This window comes from Ochotona curzoniae, unplaced genomic scaffold (assembly GCF_017591425.1).
Source record: "Ochotona curzoniae isolate NIBS_2020 unplaced genomic scaffold, NIBS_Ocur_1.0 contig_3037, whole genome shotgun sequence".
Classification (NCBI taxonomy): Eukaryota; Metazoa; Chordata; class Mammalia; order Lagomorpha; family Ochotonidae; genus Ochotona; species Ochotona curzoniae.
This window is the reverse complement of record NW_024465699.1, coordinates 4038903-4063939: the sequence shown is the minus strand read 5'-3', so window position 1 is coordinate 4063939 and position 25037 is coordinate 4038903. Positions and strand designations below refer to the sequence as shown.

Here is a 25037-nt window from a genome sequence, read left to right as displayed (position 1 = left end):
CTAGATCTGGGGCTGCCTCATGGGTGTAGAGACCCAAGTACTTGGGACATCTTCTGCTGTTTTCCAGGCCATTAGCAAGGAACCAGACTGGAATTGGTGCAACCGGGACACAAACCTGGTACTCATTTGGGATGTTGGTGTCACAGATGGTATCTTAACTTGATGTGCCACAATGCCAACCCCCAGATCATTTTGTCTCTGGTTGACCTACGCGTGCACAGGCAGTAGAAATTCTCATGGCATTTTCTTGTGCAACAAGAGGTGGCTAGTACAATAAATATTTCTGACTGATTCCTTTTTTCATATCAAAAAAGTTCAGAGGATACCTTGTCAAGAGAACCCTCACCTCCCAGAAAATTCTCTTGAATTTTTGTTGACAGTTGTACCTATTTTTCTCTGTTGGAAAAAAACACCAAAGGCGATTTTAAGAAAAAAGATTTGTTAATGTTTATTGGAAAGTCAGATATACAAAGAAGAGCAGAGACAGAGAGGAAGATCTTGTCCATTGATTCACTCCCTAAGTGGCCGCAACAGCTGGAGCTGAGCCGATCTGAAGCCAGGAATCAAGAACCAATAACCTCTTCTGGGTCTCCCACGCAGATGCAGGGTCCCAAGGCTTTGGGCCGTCCTCAACTGCTTTCCCAAGCCACAAGCAGGGAGCTGGAAGGGAAGCGGGGCCACCAGGATGCTAACCAGCACCTACATGGGATCCCGGTGCATGCAAGATGAGGACTTTCGCAGCTAACCTACTGCGTGGGGCCCCAGAGGAGATTTTTAAATTGCCAGTTTGACATACAAATAAATGTCCTCTCTCATCCTACATGTATTTAGTGGATCAACTTTTAAAATACCTTTGTGAGTCTGCACTCTCTGTGTGAATGGATGGTTTATCCCTGGCCTATTTGCTTCTGATTACTCTGACAAGCAGGAAGCTGAAGGGTGAACAGCTTCTTTTGAGTTTTGGTTATCCACTTAATCCACAGCCTCAGAATAGATCCTCAGTGGACTGCCACTCTTGTATATTTTGAGTAATAACGGTTTCCGTGTAGTCCTTAATTTTGCCACAGTGTGGTCATCTGAATGCCTTTTGTGGTAACTTCTCAGTTCCTACATGAAAATCCACCTACCTAGGGTAGGAGCAGAGGTTGGTTTTTGCTCACGGTTCCGAAGATTCACAGAACATGATCAGGAAGATCCTGCAGGCTCATCCTCCAGCGAGGTTGGAGGGGATGATGGCAGAAGGAATGCAAGGCAAAGGGCATGTGGTCAACCACAGTAAGTAGAGACTTGCGATCATGAACTTTATGTCTTACCAACCCTCTTCCCACATGAAAGACACTACCCTATTCCCACATGATGAACATGGCAACTCTGTTTATGGAGCAATTGCTTATCCTTGATTTGTGCAAAAGCTCCTTGAGAGATGTGAAACAAGTAACAAGATTTAATCAGGAATTGTGGTGTGGAGCGGGACAAGCCTGCATTGATAAAGCCACCATTTGCAATGCCAGCATCACATATCAGAATGCTGGTTCAAGTCCCAATTTTTCTGGTTCTAATCTTTCCCTAATGCCCCTTGGAAAAAAGAGAAGATGGCATGAGGGTTTGGGTCTCTATCACTCACATGGGAGGGAGTTTCTGGCTCCTGGCTTCCATTTGGCCCAGCCTGGACTGTGGTGGGCAATTAGGGAGTGAACCAGCAGATGGAAGATTCTGTGTGTGTTTCTGTGTGTATGTCTGTCACCCCCTCTCTCTCCAGAGGTGCTGAATGGTAGCCAGAGACCTCAGCCATTCCACCCCCCACCCCCACCACCATTCCAGATATCCCTCCCAAAGCTCTAAGTGCACTCTGCCCTTGGCAGGTGACCCTGGGAAACCTCCCTAAAGCTGCCAGGGTGAGCTTCCTTGCTGGACAGCAAGGAGCAAGAAAGATACGACAAAGTCCTGTGGCCTAGCTATATCACTTATCCTGATTCAAGATTCAGTGGAACCATTTACAGTACCCAGCTAGCAAGAGTGAGAGATCATGGGCTTTCAAACAAAGACTGTGCGTCCCAGGGGAAGCCTGACAAAGGAGAGGGAAGCCAGGCCTCTCAAAGAAGTAGTCACTGCACCTGCTTGGTTTAATACTTTCATTCACGTGATTAATATTCGCTGGGGCCCTTCCAGGGATCCCCAAAGCATGCATCTCTGGAGCCCATGTTCTCACAGGAAGTCAGTGTCAGCAGTGTTCACATTCATCACGCAATGTGGTGCCCCTGCCAGCTGCCTCTTCATTGGCCTTCCAGCCAGAGAGGCAAGCAGCCCCTCCCCATCCCTGTGGGGATGTCGGTCTGAGTGACGGAAGGCATGGTCAATGCTAATTCTGAGTATGGTCATCTTTGCCTTCTGCATGTCATTCTTCTTCTTCTGGCTGCTGGCTGAGGCTCGTGTGTGTGTGTGTGTGTGTGTGTGTGTGTGTGTGTGTGTGTGTGTGTGTATACACCGTTTGCACTAGCAGAACAGGGAGGGGTGGAGGGGTGGGAAGTGGGGACTAAGCCAATGCTACCCAGCCACAGCCCACAACCTCGACAGCTAATGCTTTGAGCTTTATTACTCCTCTTTTTTTCTCGGCGGCTACATGTCCATGAGCACGTGTGTGTGAGCCCAAGTACATCTTGGAAGCTGAGCAGTCGGTCAGCTGCAGTTCACGCCGGCGTCCTCACTGTGAGCGCAGTTGTGGGAGCCCCATTCCCTTGTCATGCAGTTTATCAGGCTCCTCTCTGTCCCACTGCATGAAAGGTCATCCAGCCAGATGGGCCCAGTGCCTGCAGAGATGGCAGAGTGGGAGGAAGTGGGGTTAGACAGGAAGCAAAGCGGTAACATGGTCCCTGGGAGCTCTCAGCAGGCTGGCAGGTTCATTTCTGCCCCAGTCCTATGGCCCCAATGTGTTACTAGCTAGTTCCGTGCTTTGTGACAACTTTGATTCCCTTCAGTTCCCTACTTTAGATAAAAGCCTCATTGATATATTCAGTCCTTAATCTACATGCGGTTTGAAATATCTTCTTCTCAGTCTTCTATTTTCTCTTCAAATGCCACTTTTTAAAAGAAAAGATTTATTCGTTTGGAAAGCAGAGCAGCTGAGCGAGAGATATTTTCTATCTACTAGTTTATGTCTCAAATGTCCACAATAGTCTAGGTTGGGCCAATGGATGCCAGAGCTCCATCCTGGTAGCACATGTGCATGTCAGGACCCCCAGTATTCGTGTCATCCTCTGCTGCTTTCCAGGTGCATTATCAAGGAGCTGGATCAGAAGTGGAGCAACTGGGACTTGCACTGGCACCTATATGTGATGCGGGGGTCACAGGTGGCAGCTTAACCTGCTGTACTCCTAGGTCAGTCCCTCAGATGCCTTTTAACCTTGTCATTCTGCTTCTTCAAGGCATTCACACTTCTCTCAAACAGCCACAGAGGCAGGAGTCTGGTGAACCAGTCAAAATTTAGCCTGAAATACTTTGTCCCACAATAGAATGTCTGATTTGTGGCCTTTCTCCTCTGCGTCCTGCTACAGAACCTGGGAGGCAGCAGATGCTGGCTCAAGTATTGGGGTTCCTGACACTCGTGTGGAAAACAAAACAAAACTGGATTGAGTTCTGGGTTCCTGATTTCAGCCTGGTCCAGCACCAGTACTTGTGGATACTTGAGGAGAGGGACCCAGCAGATGGAAGATTTTCTCTCTCTCTCTCTTTCTCTCTCTCTCTCCCTGCCCCATACTCAAATAAACAGAAAACACATGGACACCTTTCCCAAGCTTATCATAGCTGAGTCTGCTCTAATCTGCTTTCTCTTTCCTTCCTACCTGTTCTTGTAAGAACTGAGGCTGCTGTTGGATCCAGGCTTCTGGTTTCCAGTCTGGTCGTCCACACCTGCCTTAGCCTCTGCTATTTCCATCCAGTCTGGCACCCAAGCTGCCCCTTGAAAGACCAGTCTTACTTCCAGCAAACAACCTTGTACACATGGCATTTGGACTCCAGCACTAGACAGGCCTTGTCCCCCACCACGTCAGTCAGAGCTCTGGTTCAGCCCAGCAGCCACTGATGGGGAAAACAGGATGTCTCTCTTGGGGTGGCCAGACTGAAGGCAGAGATGCTCAGAGCCCCGAGTGGCAGGAAATTTCAGCTACTTAGATTCCCTACTTTAGTTTTCTTAGAAGAAATCACTCTGAGTGCCTTTCAACCCAAGGGCACATCAGGCCTGCAAGGTGTCTGAGAGGCGCTGGCTGGTGAGTCACTTACCTCCTCCGTAACTGGCAATGGCCCTTCCAGAAGAGAAACCCAGCATGCGGCAGAACACGGTGGCATCAGCATCTTCCCAGCCATCATCACAAATGGTCCCCCATTGTTGATTATAGTAAATTTCAGCCCGGCCTCGAGTTCTGCTGCCAACAATTCTGACCAATACATAGGATTCACCTGGAGGCGGGGATGGGGGAAATGCATATGGGGGTGATGAAGAAAGCACCTTAGGAAATGTGTGAATCCAGCATTTTCCTTCTCATTTTCAGAGTCTACAGTTAGGGAAAAGAACCCCTCTTTTCTCCCCACTGCCCCGTGCCTGCTCCTTGCTTGGCATCACTTGAGCCTGCAAGAATCCCACTCCTGACACCAAAGTAGGCTGGAGCACAGCCTCTGTGTCCATGGGCTCCCAAGCGTGAGGATAAAGGATCAGGTGCCCCCTGTGGCTAGGCTTGTCACTTCTGTGGACAGGAGAAGGTGAAGGGTGAGGAAAGGAGGAACAGATGCAAAGGAGAAGAGAAGGGAGAGGGGAAAGGTGGGAAGGAGGAAGGCAAAGGAAGCTGTCACTCTGTGTCTTCAGACCGTGTTCAAGTCTATTCAAAACAGAACTCCAACAGCTTTTCCAAAACCGATGAAAACTTTCTTTGATAACCAAGTTATCTGTCCCCAACATACACACACACACACACACACACACACGCGCGCGCACACACACATTGAACTATAACAAATCAAAGGGAAAGGAAAGTGGCAATTACCTTTTTGCCCTTTCTCTCCCTTTTCTCCTTGCAGCCCAGTAGATCCTGCAAAAAATCCACACAATGTTAAAGAAGCTCAGCCAGGACACTCTTCTCCACTCTTTGCCAGCAGTGACTGGTCTGTCTGTCCATTCTAGCTTCACCTGTGACCAGTGTAGGGATGATTAAGCAAGAGGACAAGAACATGGGCTCTAACGGGAAGGGTATCAGTTAGACTATGGAGGGAAGCTGGGCCCACCAGAGACACGGGGTGGAACAGGAGCATTTCCTTCATGCCAAGATCTGGTTGGTTGTGGAAACTGGGGTGGCCATGGGCACAGGTGGGCAAGGCAGGGGTGGGAGCCTGCCAAGACTAGACTTAACTCACTACTGTGTGCTCTGAGCCCAGGACAATTCTCAGCATGAAGTGCCCGCTGAATGAACACGTCTCTGCCTGCTGAGGTTCTGAAAAAACCCCAGGCTGCCAAGAAATGGGGGGAGGTTCTTGCCTCAGGACCCACAAGTCAGAAGCAGAGCCTTACCTTTCTGTCCCGGCTCTCCCTTCCGGCCAACAGGTCCAATGTTTCCTTGAAGGCCTGCCAGTCCGGGGCTCCCCTTGTCTCCCTTCAAACCTGCAGGACCTAGGAAAAAGGAAGCCACTTCCATCAGATATTTTGCCTTGGTCTGGCATGAATTATTTGTCCTGAACGTGTCCCTGCAAATAGGTAGTTGGAGCCTTTCTATGTATCTTTGATCTGGAGCATAGAAAGGCTCTCAGAGGCATACGAAACAGCTGGCAGAATCCCAGCAGTGGGTAGTCCTCAGCCAGTTACATTCTTTGTGCCCAAGTTGTTGTAGCTGTCCTGGGAGAATATGCTAGAATGTTTCTAGGCCTCCACACAACCTTTAGTCAATTAAGGTCTTCATAGAATATATAGTTAGTAAAAGAGAAAAAATGTCATGAGAGGAGCTGGTCTTGGTGCAATGGTTCCAGTGCTCGATATTAGAGTTCCTGGCTCAGGCTCCAGCTCTGCTCCCAGTTCTCCATTCCTGCTAATGTGCACCCTGCGAACAAGCAGGAATGGTCACAAATGGCTGGATACCTGCTGCCCACAGGGGGGACCTGCAGGGAACTTCTGCCTTTCGACTTTCATCTGGCCTAGTTCTAGCTCTTGTTGGTGATGGGATCTCTCTCTCTCTCTCTCTCTTCTCATCTCCATTTCTATCATCTCTATATCATCTCCATTTCTCTATCTCTGTATCGTCTCTGTCTGTACCATCCCCATCTCTTGCTCTCTGCCTTTCAAAATAAACAAAGAACTTAAAAAAAATAAGCTGTGAAATGTGTCTGCAACATTTTGCTTCAGTGCTCATTCAAGCCTAGCTGTTGGGCAAGCCACACACTCTGCTGTGAGTTCCCAGATCTATCAACAACTCAGAGCAAGGGCTGGGGAGGTGGGGATGATGGTGAGGATGATAATGATGATGACAACTTAATGAGAAGCAGCAACAGGAGGAGGTGAGGGGCTAGAGGGGTCCAGAAGTGGTAGGAAACGGTTGGAGCAGAGTTCAGGACAGGATGGAGATGAACTCACTTCACAGTGGATACACAGCCTGACGCTGCCCCTTGCACCTGACAAGTGTGACCCTTTGCCATCCCCTATCTCTGCCCCGACAGACTACAATGGCTCAGGATGCCTGATACGCTCTGGGTTGTCCAGGGAAGGGATTCAGGCTGGGGAAGAGTGAGACCGAGTCCTGGAATCTCAGCGCAATTAGATGGGGAAGGTCACAGTGGTTACTGAGTAGGCAGGGCCCGCCCGGCCAGCACGCAACCCGCTGTCGTCATTAGCCCAAGAAATTAAACTGAAACCACCTCTGTACCTGGGACTCCTGATTCTCCTTTTGTTCCTTTCTGTCCTTGAAGTCCTAAGATCAAAACAAAGAAAAGGAAGGGGGGAGAAGATAATAAAACTTAGATATTAGACACTTTTAATCTTACAGAACCTCTACTTCTTGTCTGATTAATGCAGACGGAAAGATACATCGGTTTGCTTCGATTGCTGAAAACCTCTTTCACGGAGCATAAAGGAGACAGTGTGCCATGCAGATGAATGGGGTTGGGGGTGTTGGGCTGATGCAGCAACATGCTGGATAAAGCTGCTGATCTGGACACACCGCATTTTGCCCACCTGGCTCTGGGGTTTGAATCCCACCCTGTTACTTTGCTATTACTTTTTATTGGAAGTGGCTGGGGAGATATTTTGACTAGGAAGTGGCCCTCTTTTCTAAAACACCAGGGTCTCAGAGGCCCACAGGAGTTCACCTGTGGCAGGTGGTTGGTGTATTTTGTTGTGGGCCCCCTGTGTGGTTAACGATTCTTACTGGCTAAGGGGTCTCAGGCCCTTTAATGCTCCTCTTCATAGTTCACATACCCCTCCCTCCTGCCCCTCTCTCCTCCTTTCCTCTCCCCCATCCCTTCATTGAGAGTGGGCTTTGGTGGAAGACCTGCTGTCCCCAGAGCCCTGCTGGGTCATTGTGGGGGCAAAAATGTGTGCACTCAGCGTCCTGCTCTCTGCATCTTATGCACCAATACTGATTTGCACACAGAGTCACGGGACTCCCCAAGAAAGTTGCCCAAACTTGAGTCAGTGCAAGCCCAGGATTATGAAGCAACAGTTTGCAGAGGAGAACTAGAGGAATGTGTCACACCTGGAGCTGAGCCCTTAACCCTCTTCTCTCTTGACACAGCCCAACACTGACTGAGATTCACCCTCCCATGTTCACTAGAGCCAGCTCCCTTTGCTCCATGATGCTGGTTTGGACACAGTCCTTCTTGAGCTGCCCCCTCCATCTTCTCCTTGACCATCTTAAAATCCCTCCTGGATGCTGGTCAACAGAGAGCAAAGCAAAGGGCCTGGGAGGACTCTTCTTGGAATAAGAGCAAGAAATGTTTTGACTGATGTCCAGATCTCCAGTGGGTGCTGCTGGGTGAGGTGGGGGGGAGGTGGCTGGTCAGAGAGCCAAGCGGAGCAGGAGGCACTGGAAATCCTGATACTGCAGCCCTCTGGTTTGAGGAATTGGGTCAGAAGAGAGGCTGGGTTGGGTTCTTCTGAGTGCTGCTGGTGCCTCCAAGGTCAGGCTGGCCCCAGCTTCCCTAAGCCATTTGCACATGCTCTGCTCCCCGTTATTCAGTACATCCTCCTCTAGTCTACCCGCAGTACTGTGGTTTGGTCTGTAAGTCCTACAAGAAGTCATATAGAACCTGGAGAAGACTTCCCATGGATGACACACTGTTTCCCAGGGCAGGAAAGAAAAAGTGGTCAGGGCATCAAAAGGCTTAAACTTGAGCCCACCTCAGCCTTGTACTGGCTTTGTGAGCTTGAGCCTCAGGTCCCTGCAGGCTCTGCCTTCTGACTCCAGCCTCCTGCTAACGTATACCCTGGAAGGCAACAGGCAATGGCTCAAAATGTTGGGTAAGCCCAGACTGAATTCCTGGATCCCAGCTTTGTCCAGCCCCTAGCCATGTCAGACATTTGGGAAGTGAATCAGCAAACTGGAGCAGATGCGCTGTTCCGTTCCATCCTTCAGCTACCCTGTTTGGGAGTATTGGCTTCCTGCCTTGTGGAGGAGGAAGTTGGCACTCAGCGAAGGATGGTGATGTAGCCAAGATGACACTGGAAGGGACGGTGATTCAGGTTGTACCTCAGGCTCAGCCTCCAGCTCTGCCATGAAGCTCACCCTTCCCTACACCTCCACTCATGTTGTTCTCTCCATTTTCTGTTGGCCAATCAATTGTCTCTCCTACAAGGGGAGTAATTGACCCAGAGTGTGCATCATCATCATAAGCCTGGGGAGGGCATTTGGCCCAGCAGTGAAGATATCCCTTGAGAGACCTGCCTCCTACATCAGAACGCCTGGGTTCCAGTAGAAGCTCTACTTCTGATACCAGCTTTCCGTTCATGCATTCCCTGGGAGGCAGCAGGGGATGGCTCAGTTGAGTTCCTACCAACTGTGTGAGAGACCTGGCTTGAGCTCTGAGTTCCTGGCTTCTGCCTGATCAAGTCCTAGCTGTTGTGACCATTTCAGAAGCAAATCAGTGGATTGGAAATGTGTGTATGTGTGCACACTTGCGTGTCTTTCTAAATATCTTCCAGCTAGAATGAAATCAATGCATAAAAAACATCACTTGGATGAGGCCTGTTAAAGATAAACAACTTATGAGGCTTCCACCCAGAACTGATGTCTTGGCCGTGACAAGGGAACTCATCTGCATTGCAAGTAAGTCCCCAGGAGAAGCTGACAATTGGTCCAGTGGCCATGCTTTGAGTGGCACTGGCCTGAACGAATCTCATTCCTGTTCTAGGGGCCAGCTCACACCTCACCTCCTCCAAACAGCCCTCAGCTCTCTGCAGCAGTGCATGCCTCCTGCCAAATCTGAGTTCTCCCAGAACCTGGTTCACAGAGTGGAGAGGCCTCCTGATCTGTGTTTCCTGGGTGTCAGTGTCGTCTTCAGAACTTCCGACTGCAGGAGGAGCAAGCAAGTTTAGTTTTACATGATTTTCTTCTAAGACCCACTGGACTCTTAAGAAGTCTTTGGCTGAGTGGCTGTGTATTAACTAATTGATCTAGGGACTTGTCATTACTTTGCTGTAAATCAAGCATCAGCTCCTGCACATTAGAGGAAAATTAGCTCAAAGCCAGGGCCAAAAAGGCATATTCTGAAATGACACTGGAGAAAGATTGGTCAGGTCAAGCTGTCATTTGGAGCCCTGCTTCAAATTCTGGGTTTACCCAATATTTTGAGTTGAGTCTGTTAAATTAAAAGGTAAATCTTCCTCTTGCTTAGGGCTTAGCTGAAGATCGGTCTGGCTAAACTTTAGATTGTTCCAAGTCGAAGGGGAAATGATCTGTTTTAAACCCACAATGCTGCTGGGCTCACTGGAGGCTGGTCATTCTTTAGTAGGACTCACATACCAAAGCAGAGGGAATTGAGGCCCTTAGAGGTCAAGTCCTTGCCCATCCATGGTCATCCAGCCAGCCAGTAGCAGGTCTGGGTGGAGGCTTAGGTGTCATGATGCTAAGTTACATGTAGATGTCTCTAGAATGTTGAGAGCCTCTTAGGTAGGTGTAGTCTGGACATTCAGGAGTAACCTTATTAAATGAGTAATTGAGCTGACGGGTAAGAACAAAGTTGATGGCTAAACTACCCCAAATCAGGAAGTGTGGAGACCTCGGCAGGTACCTCTAAGAAACTGAAAGTGAGGAAGGAAAAGTGACAACTTCGTAATCTGATTCTGTAGCATTTAATGATTTCTTGAACCACCTCTGTACTTAGATATGGGAAATGGAATTAGTTGAGAAATCGCATCCATGATACGGGGCTTAACTGCTCTGTGGATTATCTTTGCTGTTTATCTTTAAAAAGTAAAACATCTTAAAATCCAGATGAGAAAATGGATTATCAAGTTATTCTCACCTTGGTTTTGACTGTAGGGGTGGGGGAGGGAGACAGCTTAGAAAACCCAGATTGTTATAATTTAAAGACTAGAGACCAACTTTTTCGTTAGATTTGTGTTTTGCAGCATAAATGTTCTGAAAGTCCTTGCTTCATTTCCAACTCGACGTTTCAAAGTCACTGAGGGATGCAGGCTGGAATTTGGTTATTCTTGTGCAGTTGTCTCAGAGAGAAAAGGAAGAAAGAAAGCTAAATTGGGAGGGGGGGGGTTGGAATGAAGCCTGACATTGTCACAGACTGAAGTTGAGAATGTTTTTGCTGAGTGTCTGCCCTGCTGAATAGGTGTGATATTTATCTTCTCTCCATTTTCTTCCATCTGAGAGGGGGTCTTGCCCAGCAAAGGGGGCTAACCAGGCTAGCCAGTCCACTTAAGAGAGCCAGGAGACATATTGGTGACTGTTGCTAATGGTAGGAAGGTTTGGGGACTGAGCCATGAGTTAATGCTACTGTGACGGGCGAGACTGTATATGGTGCCGGCTGCTCTAGAGTAATCTTGGATGTTATTTGATACAACACAATGGAATCATTGCTTGTGATTCTCTACAACAACCTCTGGCAAATCACGGCTTTGAAACTAGACTTTGAGATCAATTCCTGGATCAACTCCGGACCCTGAGAAGCACAGGGTCTGTCTGCCCTTTCTGAGCCTCTATGTCAACACTTGGCAGTTGGGGGTAAGGGAGTGTGAAATTAGCTTGTGGGTGAATAAAGTCCCCAGCCTAGAGCCTGTCCTAGAGGCACTGCTGGTAATGCAGGCACCGCCCCTTTTCACAAGTCATCAACGCAAGATCTTGGGTGAAATCCAGTTGTCACCCTGGTCAAGCCAGGGGGACTCTCCATCACCATCTAAAGTGGTTAGATAACTCTATGGAGAGTAATGATTCTGTTTACTGAATGGGAAACACATCCACTTGAAAACCTAGCTTGTTGTGTATCCAAAAAAGATAATCACCACGGCAGCTTCAGGTCAGGGGAATACCAAGACCCTGACATTGCTGAGTGTGTGTGATTGATTTCCATGATGGGAAGACCCAGCTACTGCCTGCTGCCTCCCCTCGTTCTCCCACTTAAAACAGTTGCAATCCAATCTCTCCAGGAGTCCATTACCCCACAACTGTAGGACAGTATCCAGACCTGGCTAAGAAAGACCAGGCCCATTATGGCACCATGGGCGGTCTCCTCTGAGATGGTCATGTAGACTGCGAGCAAGATTTTGAACTTGGGTGAAAAGCCTGTGCCATCATATATGACTGGTAATTATCAAATGCTCTCAATCAACAGTGTAGTTCATCATGCTTGTTTGGGCTGCTAGAATTTGCAAGTCACCCCTAAGGCCTAGCCAGGACACTCAAGGCTTCCCAGGAACCCTGATAACCTCAGGGCCTTGGGTTCAAGGGGTCCTGGCAGAGAAAGGTGCCTAGCTTAACTAGGGAGCCTCACAGACCAGAACCCTGCCTCTGTAGGCTTCAGGAAGGCCCCCCCCTTATCCATCTTGGCACCCAGGAATACCTCCCCTAAACATACACACACATGCACTCACATACGACCACACCCTGTTACCTGTGTCCCCTTTGCTTCCTTTTGGTCCTGCAGCTCCCGGAGTACCTGGGCTTCCTGGGTCAACACAGAGGGCATAAGAGCCAGGCCATACCTCTCTTTCTCTCCCCCTGTGACCCAATCAGGACCCAGGACCTCACCTGGTAGCCCCTTGGAGCCAGTGATGCCAGGCTCACCCTTGGGACCTGAGGGCCCTGCAATGCCAGGGATGCCTGGCGCTCCAGATGCTCCAGAGTGTCCTGAAAGGAAAGGGCAAGGTTGGGGGCTGTCAGCACAGGCCCTGCTGTCTGACTTCCCCACTCCACCTACCCCCCCGCAACCCAGCTGGCTGAGAAATGCCACATCAGCCTTCAGGGCCTCCCAACAGGGGCCAGGGCTTTTACATACCCCAGATATTATAAGATTAAAACAATAGCAAAATGCAAGGTGATGGATTTAGGTTCTGGACTTGACTTCACCCTAGGCAGTGGTAGCTGGATTGGCCCACAGTACTCACCCTGATCTCCTTTGGCTCCAGGCATTCCAGCCAAACCTGTAATGAAGAAGAAAGTTCAGAAATTTCCTCCCAGCATTTGGCTTGGTCTTGCCAGAGAAGTAAGGCAACACTTGCACACGAAGGGTCTCTTACCTGGTGGGCCTGGCTTCCCAGAGTCACCTTTAGCTCCTGGGGCTCCAGGGGGGCCCATGGCTCCTGGGTCTCCTTTCATGCCTGTGGTCCCTTTGCTTCCTGAAAAAGCAGGGAGTCATTGTCAGGCCTGGGAGGTGTTTCACCTGCATTCCAAGTTCAGGACTCTTCAAACTCCTGCTTCCCTGGTCCCAGGAATTGAAAGGGCAGGCTTGCCTTGCCTCAGAGAAAAGACACAAACTGGCGAGAAGCTGGTGGTGAAGCTGTGGAACTGGGCACAGCTGATGGGTCAACAGGAAGGTCACACAGCTGGACTCTCGGGACCCTGGTCAGGGAGGGCCCGTAGCTGACTCATCTAGCACTGTCCATCTAATGTATTGTACTTCATTTCGTTTTATAAATGTGTGCATTTCTTTCACAAGAGAGAGAGAGATCTTCTACCTGCTGCTTCACTTTCCAGATGCCTGTAACAGTGAGGGCTGAACTCCATCCAGCTCTCCCATGTGGGTGGCAGGGACTTATGTGCTTGAACCATCATCTGCTCCATCACAGGTGCATTAACAGGAAACTGGATCAGAAGTGGAGCAGCTGAGACTTGAAGTGACACTCCCAGTATAGAAAGATTAGCATCCCAAACAGAAATTTAACCCACTATACTACGGCAACATGTCCCACACTCTCCCCAGACACTTAGCTCATTTTAGGGGAAGACTTTAAGTCTAACTCTGAACATTCTAGAAAGCAGGTCCCCATGCCTAGACTTAGTAGCTCTGAGGCACAGATGGAGAGAAAGCATCGTAACACCTCCTTACTCCTGCCAGTCCGCCCAGCCCAAGGCTTTCCTTGTGCCCAAGATTTCAAATTTTCCACTTGTTATCAGCATGCAAGGTTCATCCAGCCTGTCCTCTCCTGAGTCCTCCCTGGCTTCCCTCCTTCTCTCCTGTGTGTCTGGTGCATATCAATCAATGGAGGCTCCTGTTTCCCAAACTCTGAGTTAGAGAAGGGGCTGTACTGCCCTCGGCAGCCCCACCATAGGGGCTGTCTCTACCCAGCAAGCAAGCTTGCTGGCATTCAGGAAATTGTTGATGCCTAAATCCACACCCCTGGGACTCCCTGAGCTGGGTGAGGCATTAAGGAGAAAGGGCTTCCCCCTCAGACAGCCTCCCGGGCCTTCAAGGGATGGAATGGTGTTTGAAACAATGGCTGCTCCATGCTGCCTTTAGGTAAGACTGGAGCTGGAGAGGGTTCAGCCTTCCCTGCAGTGACTTGGAGAAGAGCATTGCTGAGAGTGAACTCTGGGTGAATTTGGATACAAGGCTTGGGAATCAGGCTCTCCAGCATGGTTGGATCTTGGAGGAAGGAGAGTCCTTCGTTGGAAGCCAGATCAATCACAAAGACCTCTGTTCCAGTTAAGGTCTCTTAAAAGAGCCCATGGTGCTCCTGGTGGAAGGGACAGGGGATGTCACCCTTGAAAAAACTGCTCAGTGCATTTTGCTCCAGGCCACAGAGTGGGTGGTAAAGCAGGATGAGATTTTGCAGAGTGGTCTAGCTTGCATTGGTTCTGCTGGAACTTCCAGGTCCTTAGTGAGAGGGATAGTTTTGGGGAAAGCAAGGCAAAGTCATAGCAGTGAGAGAACCTGGCTCAGGCCCCCATTCATAGAAGTACAGCTCCTTCTGACCACTTATACAATCACAACCAAGAGATGGAGGAGGAAGACAGGCTTTCTGCAGGAGGTACCCCCAAGCTCTGTCCTGGTGACATGGCTGAGTTCCTGGGGCCAAGGGTACAGGGCAAAGCAGCTCCCTGGGGTGAGGTCTCTCTTGGCTGTAGTGGCCCCACGCACTGGCAACGGATGGGGCAAGCTTCAGGAAGCAGCAATCTCATGGTCTTGCGAGAGGAAATTATGGAAGAGGAGGGGTTGGCTGGGCCTCTGCTTTCTGAAGAACTGAAACCAGTGTCTTTCCCCTCAGCACCACAGGGCCCCCAGGCCTGTGGCTGAGTGAGGATTCCACGTCTTCCTTTAGCTCCAGCGTCAGGAGTGGAAATGGCATGGTGGCATGGACTGTACCAGCTGCAGGCTCCAGAGCAAGGACCCAGCTCTTGGCCCGTCTCTGTGGCTGGTGACACGCCCTTGGGAATGTGGAACCTCCCATCCCCATCCACAGACTCATAGGAGGCTGACTCTGGGACAAGTCTCAGACTCTGGGAGGTGACATGTGCCTTGAAAGCAAGCATTTTCAGTCTCTTATGCTGCACATAATTTCTAAGTGATGTTGTATAACTTATACTCTTGCTAGTGGTATCCCTTATTTTCGCCTTCATTGAGGTGAAGTAGGTTAAACCACACCTGCATCCCATAAGGATGCTGGTTTGAGTTCTGGCTGCTCCACTTCCCATCCATCCAGCTCCCTATTAGGGCTTGGGAAAGCAGCAGAGGATGGTCCAAGCACTGGGGCCCCTGCACCCTCATGGATGATCCAGATAAAGTTCATGGGGCCTGGTGTTGTCCTAGCCCATCCCAGCCAATCTCAGTCAACGGAAAATGAAAGAGCAAGTGGAAGATCCTCTTTCTCTCTCTCTCTCTCTCTCTCTGTCTCTCTCTGTCTCCATGTGTGTGTAACTCTACCGTTTACATAAATAAACCTTAAACAAAAATACATTTATTGCTCATCAAGGAGCATGGTATTCTCCTCTTATAAGTGACTGAGCTGAAGCTCAGAGAGCTGAAGTCATTGGCTAAAACCTAGAACACATAGCCTTTCTTTTCTACCTCACAGGAAAGCTACCACCACTACTATTACTATCACTGATAACAACTCATATTTATTTGGTATCTGCCATAGGACAAACAGTTTGAAAACAGCCTCCAAACCCAGCAAAATACATGTGATATAATTACCATCATGTTAGTTGAGAGACCGTCACCCTTGCACCTGCTCACATAGATGAACAAGATGTGGTACAGGGATGGAAGCTGAGCCATCCACACGTGGCTCACTACCACTGCACAGGGCAGCGATCATGGCTGGATAGCCAGAGGCCAGGAGATGAGGGACAGGAGGAAGCTAGGTCAAATCCACAGCCACTGGGGTGGCATTTCTGAGTGGGAGGCCTTGGCTTTCAAGGTCAGAGTCCTCTAGGGCATTTAAAACAGATTCTTGGACCCAGTCCCCACTGGTCCTCACCCATGGCCACATAGTTTAGATCACGTGCTGTCAGTAGGGGATCCAAGTGCCTGAGGTCCCCCTTCTGGTATCAGCCTTCTTACCCTCCTCATACAGGCTTATCCTCAGTCTCGGGTCCTACCTAAGCTCCTCCACCCCACAGTTCACCACAGCAAGGAATAAGCGATACCAGAAATGGCAGTGTCCTCTGTCCTCTTTGGTACAGTGTATTCTGCCCTCTGCTCACCTGGAGATCACACTTGGTGCCTGGTGCAGGCTGTGCATGGCCATGCCTTGAATGGGCACTGAGCAGGCCAGGCTGACACCCCCGATGCAGCCCTTACCTGGGAGGCCGGTGTCTCCTTTGTCACCCTTTGCTCCTGGTTCCCCTTTAGGGCCTATGAGGCCCCCACTGCCCTGGCTGCCTTTCTCTCCCTTTTGCCCTGGGGAACCTGCAAAGAAAAGGGAAGTGAGAAGCATGTCTCTATGCTCCAGGGGGACAGGAAATGTTACACAGAAAAGGGAAAGGGGTCTTTATGGGGAGTTTGGGGTTCCTATTAGCTCATCTCTTGGGTGGTCATGATGAGGGAGAAGGTTCCAGAGAAGATAACTGGCAAGGGCATGACCCAGTGGGACTGGGGAAGGGCTGTGGAGAGGGGACACGGAAGGGCAGTTGCTCCAGGGCCCCGAGCAGGGATCACTGACTCCACACAAGGGAAGCTCCCATTACCAGTGGCTCCTGACATCCCTGGTGGACCTTGGGGTCCTTGGAATCCTGTAAAGGAGAAAGAATGGCTCGGTCACTGTGACTTGGGCTAAAGCAGTCCATATTCCAGAGCCCCTGAGGTGGTCAAAGCACCCAGCAAGAGAGCCCTCACTCTTTGTCTCCATCTCTCTTTCATAGACACGTATTACATGTATATGCCCACTCACATACACACCTTATTTGCACACACATGCACGCATACACATGTGGCCATGCATACACACACACAAGCATGACAGTCTTCAATAGATCAATGCAATGTTCACTTTCTTCCTATAACTGAAACAGCCTGGGAATGTGTCCTATGCGGCAAATGCAAGAAGACTTCAGAAAAAGCATATCAGCGTGAGTTGCAGCTCTGCATGCCATGGGCTGGACAACTGTGAAAAGCTACCGGAGGAGTACACACACGGATTTTTTCATATATAAAATGGACCTGGCAGTGACCACCTAGTCCTGGGCAGGTGCCTCATTCATGATCCAGGACAAAAGAGGACTTGAGAGATGATGTGTCCCTCCACTTGGCTCAGACATCCTAGGCCAGCCTGTGGAGCTCAGACTGGAGATGCCGGGCGTCCTGGAGGGTGGGGTGGGAAAGGCTGAGGGTCCTGTGGAGGAGAGGGACAGGAGCAGCACAGAGCTGCTGTGAAGGGAAATTGCGGGGGGGGGGGGCGGGGTACAAGAGGGAGTATGAGAAAGGAAAGAAAGGAGAGCAGAAGATGAAGGGGCTAGCCTGAGAGAGGCCCAATTGCGAGTTGCTGGGTACACAGCTACACTGGCTGGGTGGGTGGGTGGGGTCACAGATGTTCCAGAAGGGGGTGGGAGGCACCATTATGCTCTGGGCTCCCACATTCCCCATGCAATCCCTGCAGCCTGCATCTTGGTTCTCTGTGTTATGTGAATGATATCCATGGAGGCCTGGGGCTAAAGGCAGGGTAATGGGTGCCAGTGAGTCTGCACAACCGTGCTTGGAACCCTGGGTGACAGCCTGTGCTGCATGCATGCTGGCCAGCATCCTACAGAGGAAGGAGGCTTCAGGTTCCCTTCACTCTGGAAGGTTGTGCCTGAGCTCCTCAGCTTCCAGCTCGTCCTTTGGCACAGATCTTGGCATCTCCCAAGTAGAGAGTTGTGGACCACTATCTGCCTCTCCCCCTCCCATCCCAACAACTTCTAGCCTCTGAAGGAGCCTGCCCTTCTTTGAACTCCCCAAGGTTGCGAGTGAGTTTGTGCAGAGTGTGTGTGTGTGTGTGTTGGGGGTGAGTGTAAGCAAACACTTCTGTGCACACATGCGCACTGGCACATGAGGCTGAGGTTGAGCATGCACTGGTGCACATATGCCCCTCATTTCCTGGAAACCCCCTCCTTCTGGTCTTGAACAGCCTCTGGGAAAACTCTGCTGGAGACAGACCAAGTGCTGCCAGGGGTCCATCCTACCAAATTTCTTCCCAACTTGACTCCTCAAGGGAGATTTTCCCTCCTTGGAAGAGTCCGTTCTGTAGCCTCTGTCATTTACTCTGCCTCAGCAGGCTGGGAGCTTAAAAGCTGCCAGTCTGTCTTCATCTCCTTCCTTGCAAATCTCTGCCTTGCTCTGTCTCTGGCAAGGGTCTTACTGTCTTAAATCTTTGCATCTCAGCAGCCCCAACCCCTCAGGGACTGAAAACACAGGGTCCCAGTGCAGGACAGAGTGGATTGTAACAGCTGCAGAACCTGCTGTCCCTGCGGAAGGCTCTGAGAACCTTCCCAGTCCCATTTGCACCTGACAGAGCCATGCAGGTGGTAGCTGTTTATCAAAGGATTGGGCGGGTTTAAGTCATAGCCTAAAACCACAAAAACTAATGCTTTCCCAGTAACCATGATGGACCTTTGATCAGGATTGCCAATGCCCTCAAAATACTCTTGCAGCATTTGTACTTCGTTTTATAGACAGAGAGACTGAGATTCACAAAGGTAGGGGAATGCCATCAGGGTCCCAGAGACAAGTAGAACTACTGTACCCATCTCTGTTGGACCAAGAAGCTTGACTTCTCATGTCTCACCAGTGATGTGCACACATAGACTTGGTACCCAGCACACAGGAGATTGGAATTGCATCTACACTTATCTCTCCCACTTGGGCAGAAGTGCCATCTCCCTTCCAATCAGCTCACAGTTGCCATCACGCTGGACTGCTTCTCCTTGGTGGTGGCATGGGGTTGGGGGATGTCTGGACCCCATTCTGGTTTCCTGGCTGGAGTCTGCTGAGAAAGCCAGCTGGGTGGATAACCCTGTGCACACACCTAGCCACTACTCACCTTTCTCTCCCTTGATGCCAGCTGGGCCTTGGGGACCTGGTGGGCCTGAAAGGAAAAGGAAATTTAGAGCACAGCCTGGACAGCCTGTGGAGACAAAGCTTTGCCGGGGGAAGGAGACAGTGGCCATACCTGTGGCTCCATTGTCTCCAGTGGCACCCTTAACTCCTTTCTGGCCAGGAGAGCCAGGTAGGCCAGGTGCACCCTGGGCCCCCTTTGGACCTGGGAGATAGAAGACAGAGGGGCAGAGACATGAGTGAGTCATCCTACAAGAAGGAGTGAAAGTTGAGATGAATCATTCCACAAACTGCAGAAGGAAGAGGATTAGGCCCAGCTCCTTCCCACTACAAGTTCATGGCCTGGAAGGCAAAAGAACTTTGAAGAGAGGCTGAGACACATTGGCTGGGGTTCAAATCTAAGCCACATCAGTTCTCTCATTCTGTTGAACCAAGCTTCCTCACCAGTGAATGAGTTCTATGTGAAAGTTATGCAGCACAGTGCCAGGTCCTGTGGTATGACTGAATCCCTCAAAACCACACCATGACCAAGCTGCTCTGTTCCCCAAACAGGAAGGTCAATGAGGGTGGGGCTCCTTATGTCTGGATTGCTGGAGCCTACCTCAGCCTCACCCTTAGATATATTTCAACACGGACTTTGGGTGGAGGGAGGAAGAGGAAGGAAAGATGTCTGGGGCAGGGATGGGAAAGGGGAGAGGTTGTTTCTACCATCCTAAATATGTCCAGGAGGCTTGGGTCAGGTCAGGGAGCCACCTATTAGCCATGGCTTCTATCCCAAACTTGTGACACACCCAGCCCTCCACTTCTCCTCTCTTATTTGTCTCTATAGGGTTTTGCCCCAGACTTGGCTTTTGGGTAGGGTTGGAGAGTCTGACCAAGGCAGGGTGAGCTACAGGAAAGGGGAGAGGGAGATACTGGCTCCTGTGGGTAGCGGCACATTTAGGTACCCAAAGAGGAGCCTGAGGCTCCTGCAACTGTGTCTGCCCCAGATCTGGGGTGCAGGATGAGTGAGAAGAGAGACTGATAGACAGGAAGTCAGAGACTGGGAGACACGGGGAAATGGCTGGAGACAACCCATGGCCAGTCCCTGGCTTTACAACAGCTCGACATTGGACTGTTTAACCTTGCAATGGGTTTATCTGGTTATGAAGTTTGTTTTCGATACATGATGGGTTGAAAGCCCATCAGAAATTGAGGAATGTCTGTATGGAGAGAGAAGGAGGGTAGATATCGAAAGAGGGAAAATATATGGTAACATTTTTTAAAAAAATTATTTGACACAGAGCAAGTTCTCATTAACTGTTTCACTACCCCAAATGCAGGTAATGGCTGGGTTAGAACTGGGACAAGCCAAAGCTAGGAGCTAGGAACTCTGTCCAGGTCTCCTTCATGGATGTAAGGAACCCAACCACCAGAGCCATCACTACTGCCACCCTGGGAGCACATTAGTAGGAAGCTAGACCAGAAGCAGAGTTGGAACTTGAACTAGACACTCCAGTGTGGGATGCAGGCATCCCAACCTGTGTCTTAATTATCAGGCAAGATGTTTGTCCTGAGAGGGGCAGATGGTAAAGCTCAGACTCAGTCCACTGAGGTGAGAAGAGACCCGTGCTTGGATTCTATTGGAACAATTCCTCCAGAGGGAGAAACGGGTATTCACTAGGGTGGGATTGCTCAAGTGCAAACTCCTTTGATCTGTCCAACAACGTTGGCAGCGAAGGATAGCAGGAATAACATTATCAGGTATTGATTCTGTACCAAGCACTGCAGTAAGCTTTTCATATCCTCTCACCCATCCCAGGAAGGTTCTGTCATTATCCTCATTTGAGATGGAGGACATGGAGCTCAGAAATGGGAAGCACTTGCTAAAGCCACCCAGGTCATGGTGGGCACAGCCAGTATTCAGCCCTAATCATCTGAGGCCATCCACACTCCTGCAAAGCTACTGCAAAGCTCTCATGGCCATTGGCATGGTCCAGGCTACACTTAAACAAATCATGGATCCAATCATTCTGTCTCAAGAATATCACACTCATATTTGTCTTCAGGGTGGAATCCCTTGCTCTGTGCTGATGGATCAAACAGAGTTGTGGGTAGCATGTGCTGTCTGTGTGTGCCTGTGTGCATGCATATGTGTGACCGTGTGTGTACATGTCTGTGTGTAAATACACATGTGCATATGCACATGTGTGTTTTGTGTATACACATGTTCTCGTATGTACATTCTCTGTGTGTTCTCTGTATGCATATGCACATGTGTGTATTGTGTGTATTATGCATGTGTATTTGCTTGTGTGTTGTATGCATGTGTATGTGTGTGTCTGCGTGCATGAGCTTGTATGTGCATGCCTTGCACAGTAGTGTCTGCATATGTGTGCCTTGTATGTGCATGCATGTATATGTGCCTCTGTGCGTGCATGTAGGCCTGTGTGCATATGCACCTGTGCAGCTGCATGCACCCAAAGAGGCAGGCACAGGAAGTGAGGAACAGTGGAATGGCAAAGCAGCCATTGACCCTCTCCTTGTCTGGCATTGCGTGTGCCTTGTCTCACTTGAGTCTTTCACTGGCCCTGCGGGATAGGTCAGATGAGCTCCATTATCTTCTACACAGGTGAGTCTGAAGTAGACTTAGGGAACTGGCTCAAGGCCATCCGGTCAGTGAGACCTGAGATTTGAACTCGAGTCAGCCTAAAGGCTCAGTCTGCTCCTCTGAGATGTCACACCGCTTCCCATCATGACAATTGTCAGGGGCAGAGAAACTGGAGACCCACAGGGTGAACACAGGGCCTGGTGACAAGTGCTAAACTGCAGGGGGAAGACTTCTGGAAAGAGGGCTTCTGGAGATGAGGGCTGGAGGAGCTGTGCTGGGTGGATTCAGGTCGTGCTGACAGTCCTGGCATGGGGAGGCATCATTTCACACAGTGAGGAGGGGCTGGGAGTTAAGGCATGGCTAGGGGTGGAGGTGGGAGAACAGAGAGGAGATCTGGCTTAGGAAGAAGTCCTGAGGACCTGTGCAGGGTGAGTTTGGATTGAATTTGTTCTGGTCCCAGAATCCTCAGAGGGCACTGCCAGGGAAGGTAGGGTGCCTACCAGCAAGCAGAGCCACACCTACCTGGGGCACCTCGTTCACCTTTGATCTTCAACAGCTCTGCAAGAGAAGGAGAGCAGGTTGCAGGTTGAACTTTAAGAGAACCCTCAACTCCCCCTAACACACTTTAAGGGATCTACCAAGATCCACTTGTAGAGTCTGGGTCCACCCTCATCAGCAGGCAAGAGGTTTCTTCCGCATGTTCTGGTGGGGTGGGACTCCAAGAACTCTAGGTATTTTCAGGGAAAAGTCCTTATGTGGCCTGTGGCCTGAACACCATGGAAGTTAAAGCTGGCTGAACACACCAGGCATTGCCCCCAAACAGGTGTCTTGGGTGAAAGATGGCCCCCCACCTTGTGCTACTCCTTATTGCAAAGAAGGGAAAGACAGTCTCAAAGTGGTGCCAGACCATCTACTTCAGTGAAGTCTACCTGCCAGCAGCCAGCTACCCCACTGGATGGTTGCAAGCAGAGCCAGGATTTCTGTGGGGGTGGAGCTCTACATCCCAAGGCTGTACACGAAAAACAGTCAGTTCACACCCGGGACAGGGCAGGGAGCTGGTTTACCCCAAACTAGGTAAGCTCTTTGCACTTAGGGGCAGTCATGAAGCCTTGAGGGAGTTAGGGGTCAGGGGGGACTCCCGGCATTTCCTATCCTGGCTCCAGTTCCTCTTAGCTGTAGCTCCACCCATGAGACAGGCCTGTCTTGCTCTCCAAGGTCCTCATATGGCCTGAGTTATGGCTGCATGCCCTCTACCACTCTCTGCTCTGCTGTAGGTCAGTGGTAGCCAGCGGCCTGGGTGGGGTTATGCCAAGGGAAGCGCCCCAGGCCCTGTGTCTGACCATCCCTGTTGATGAGCTGTCTGGAAATGTAGTGACTCAGACATGGCCTTGGCTGTCTGGGGTCTTCAGTTGCTAGGTTCCTGACCAGAAACTGTCTGTCAGAGTGGCTTCCTCAGAGGCTGTACTTCATGCCCATCTTGCATGGCCCTCACCCTTGGCCTGGTGGCCTGAATCTCCACCCCAGGGCAGGGCTCTGAAAGCTCTTACCCTCTCCCACCCCAGCTTCCATTTCCCCATTCTCCCTTGGGGGTTCCACCCTAACACTCAGGGGCATTATTGGGGATTCTAACCTGGATTCCGGGAGACGTTGGCCACCCACTGCTGCAGATGTTCCTGGCTGGTACGGACCTGAGTGAGCTGGGACTGTAAGCCTTGCAGCTGCAGGGCACTGCCAGCCACTCGGGCTCTGGGGTGCTCAGACTGCAGCAGTGAGAAGGACGAGGTGTCATCTGCTGCCATCAGAGTTCCATTGGGGAAGTGCATCTCCAGCGCCCGGACCCGCTCCTGCAGGCTCAGAACTGGACACCCCGCCCTCCTTGAAGACTGCTGAGGCATTGGAGCACTCCCCAATGCCCCCAGTGACTTGAATGGCCACCAAATTCACATGCTGTTGGGCCACAGGCACTTGTACAGTGTCCTCCACACCTGAGCATGGTGTTACACAGCCACGGTGGAGGCAGCCACCTCCACATTCAACCTTTGCTCAGCTAAGACCTTTCCACATGCTCTGAGTGTGAACATATGAACACGACCACACTGTTTTGGCTAAAACATGTATGAGCTGCATGCATGACCTTAATATATGTCTGGCATGCATTTATGGCAATTGTATGTGCAGCACTCTTGAAAGACATCAGTGTCTACTGACAGAATTACATCATGATGTTGCCATCTTGGCTGAAAATACTTTGGAAACAAAATCATCTTCAGGCGAACATTTCCTTCAGCACGGCCCTCTCCTGCCCAAAGCCTGGAGACCCTTGATGTCACGTGTGCACAGCATAACCTGCTGAAGACCATTGCTTATGGGGCTGAAGTTGTGGCATAACAAGTTGCTCTAGCATCCCATATGGGTGCCAAGAATCCCAGCTTCTCAACTTACAATCCAGCTCTCTAGTAATGAGTAGTGAAAGTAGTGGGAGATGCCCCAAGTGTTTGGGTCTTTGCACCTACATGGGAGACCCAGAAGAAGCTCTTGACTCCTGGAGTTAGCCTGGCACATCTCTGGCAGGTGCAAACATTTGGGGAGTGAACTCACAGTTGGAAGACCTCTCTCTCTTCCACTCTCTCATGACATAACACACTCTATCCCTTTGTTGCTCCCATCTTTGTGGCTGAATGGGGGTCAGGAACTATCTCCTAGCAAGTGGGCAGCGGTGGCCCCAGCACTCTCTGCTTTTTAAGTCCTGTGTCATAGGAACCCAGAGGAGACCACATGGGACCAAGAATGCTTTACCTTGCATCACCAGCAGTCCAGTGCCCACAGTGAGCAGGATCAGGTAGATAACCACTATCACCGTGAATAAGTTCACGCTGCTTCTCTTCTTGGGTTTGGGATCTGAAACACACATAGGCTGGAGGGTGGCAACTGCAGAGCATAGAACAGGGGAGCTCAGCCTGTGTCAGGAACTCCACCCACTGTGTGAGCAGTGGGGATCCCCAAAAGTCACTGAGGATGATTCTCAAGTCTTCCTTCCATCACAAGACAATAAGCATCACTCTTGTGCACTCATGTGTATGCATGTGCAAGCTGACATCCACACTGTATGTCACCAGTAGAGGGCTGCTCTGTCAGCCTGGCTCACTGTTCAAACTACATTTGGGGAGATGAACAAGCATTTTAAACTTCAAAACTCAGGGAAGAAGCACTTGTTCCCATTTTCCCAGCAAAGAGAAAGGCTTGGAGATGCTGAGGTAATTCACTGGGTGATAAGATGCACATCTAGGATACACATTTGGGTCTTCCTTCTCTTGCAAGGAATGGCTTTCCTGGGTATTCCTCTTATTTCCTTTGTCGAGAGAGTGGCAAGAGCACTTTTTTCAGCTGTCTGATACCCCTCATCTATAAAAGCCCCAATTCCTGCCTGCATTTCCCTTTTGGTGAACTGCTTCCAGACAGTTCTCACCAAAGCAGCTGTGCTAAATTATTCCAGAATCCA

General features: G+C 50.2%; 1 protein-coding gene across 1 annotated transcript in view; it reads right to left on the bottom strand.

Moving 5' to 3' along the window:
* Window positions 1-2575: 2575 nt before the first annotated feature.
* MARCO (macrophage receptor with collagenous structure) overlaps window positions 2576-25037 on the bottom strand; it is a 30293-nt gene continuing 7831 nt past the window's right edge. The window contains exons 2-17 of the mRNA XM_040979117.1: window positions 24335-24436; window positions 23169-23396; window positions 22061-22096; window positions 19064-19153; window positions 18935-18979; window positions 16608-16652; window positions 16222-16329; window positions 12716-12814; window positions 12584-12619; window positions 12228-12326; window positions 12091-12144; window positions 6897-6941; window positions 5555-5653; window positions 5034-5078; window positions 4276-4452; window positions 2576-2807 (exon numbers count right to left, since the gene is read on the bottom strand). Of these exons, the coding sequence (XP_040835051.1) occupies window positions 2677-2807; window positions 4276-4452; window positions 5034-5078; window positions 5555-5653; window positions 6897-6941; window positions 12091-12144; window positions 12228-12326; window positions 12584-12619; window positions 12716-12814; window positions 16222-16329; window positions 16608-16652; window positions 18935-18979; window positions 19064-19153; window positions 22061-22096; window positions 23169-23396; window positions 24335-24436 (1439 nt within the window). The 3' untranslated portion in view covers window positions 2576-2676. The remainder of the gene's footprint in view (window positions 2808-4275; window positions 4453-5033; window positions 5079-5554; window positions 5654-6896; window positions 6942-12090; window positions 12145-12227; window positions 12327-12583; window positions 12620-12715; window positions 12815-16221; window positions 16330-16607; window positions 16653-18934; window positions 18980-19063; window positions 19154-22060; window positions 22097-23168; window positions 23397-24334; window positions 24437-25037) is intronic.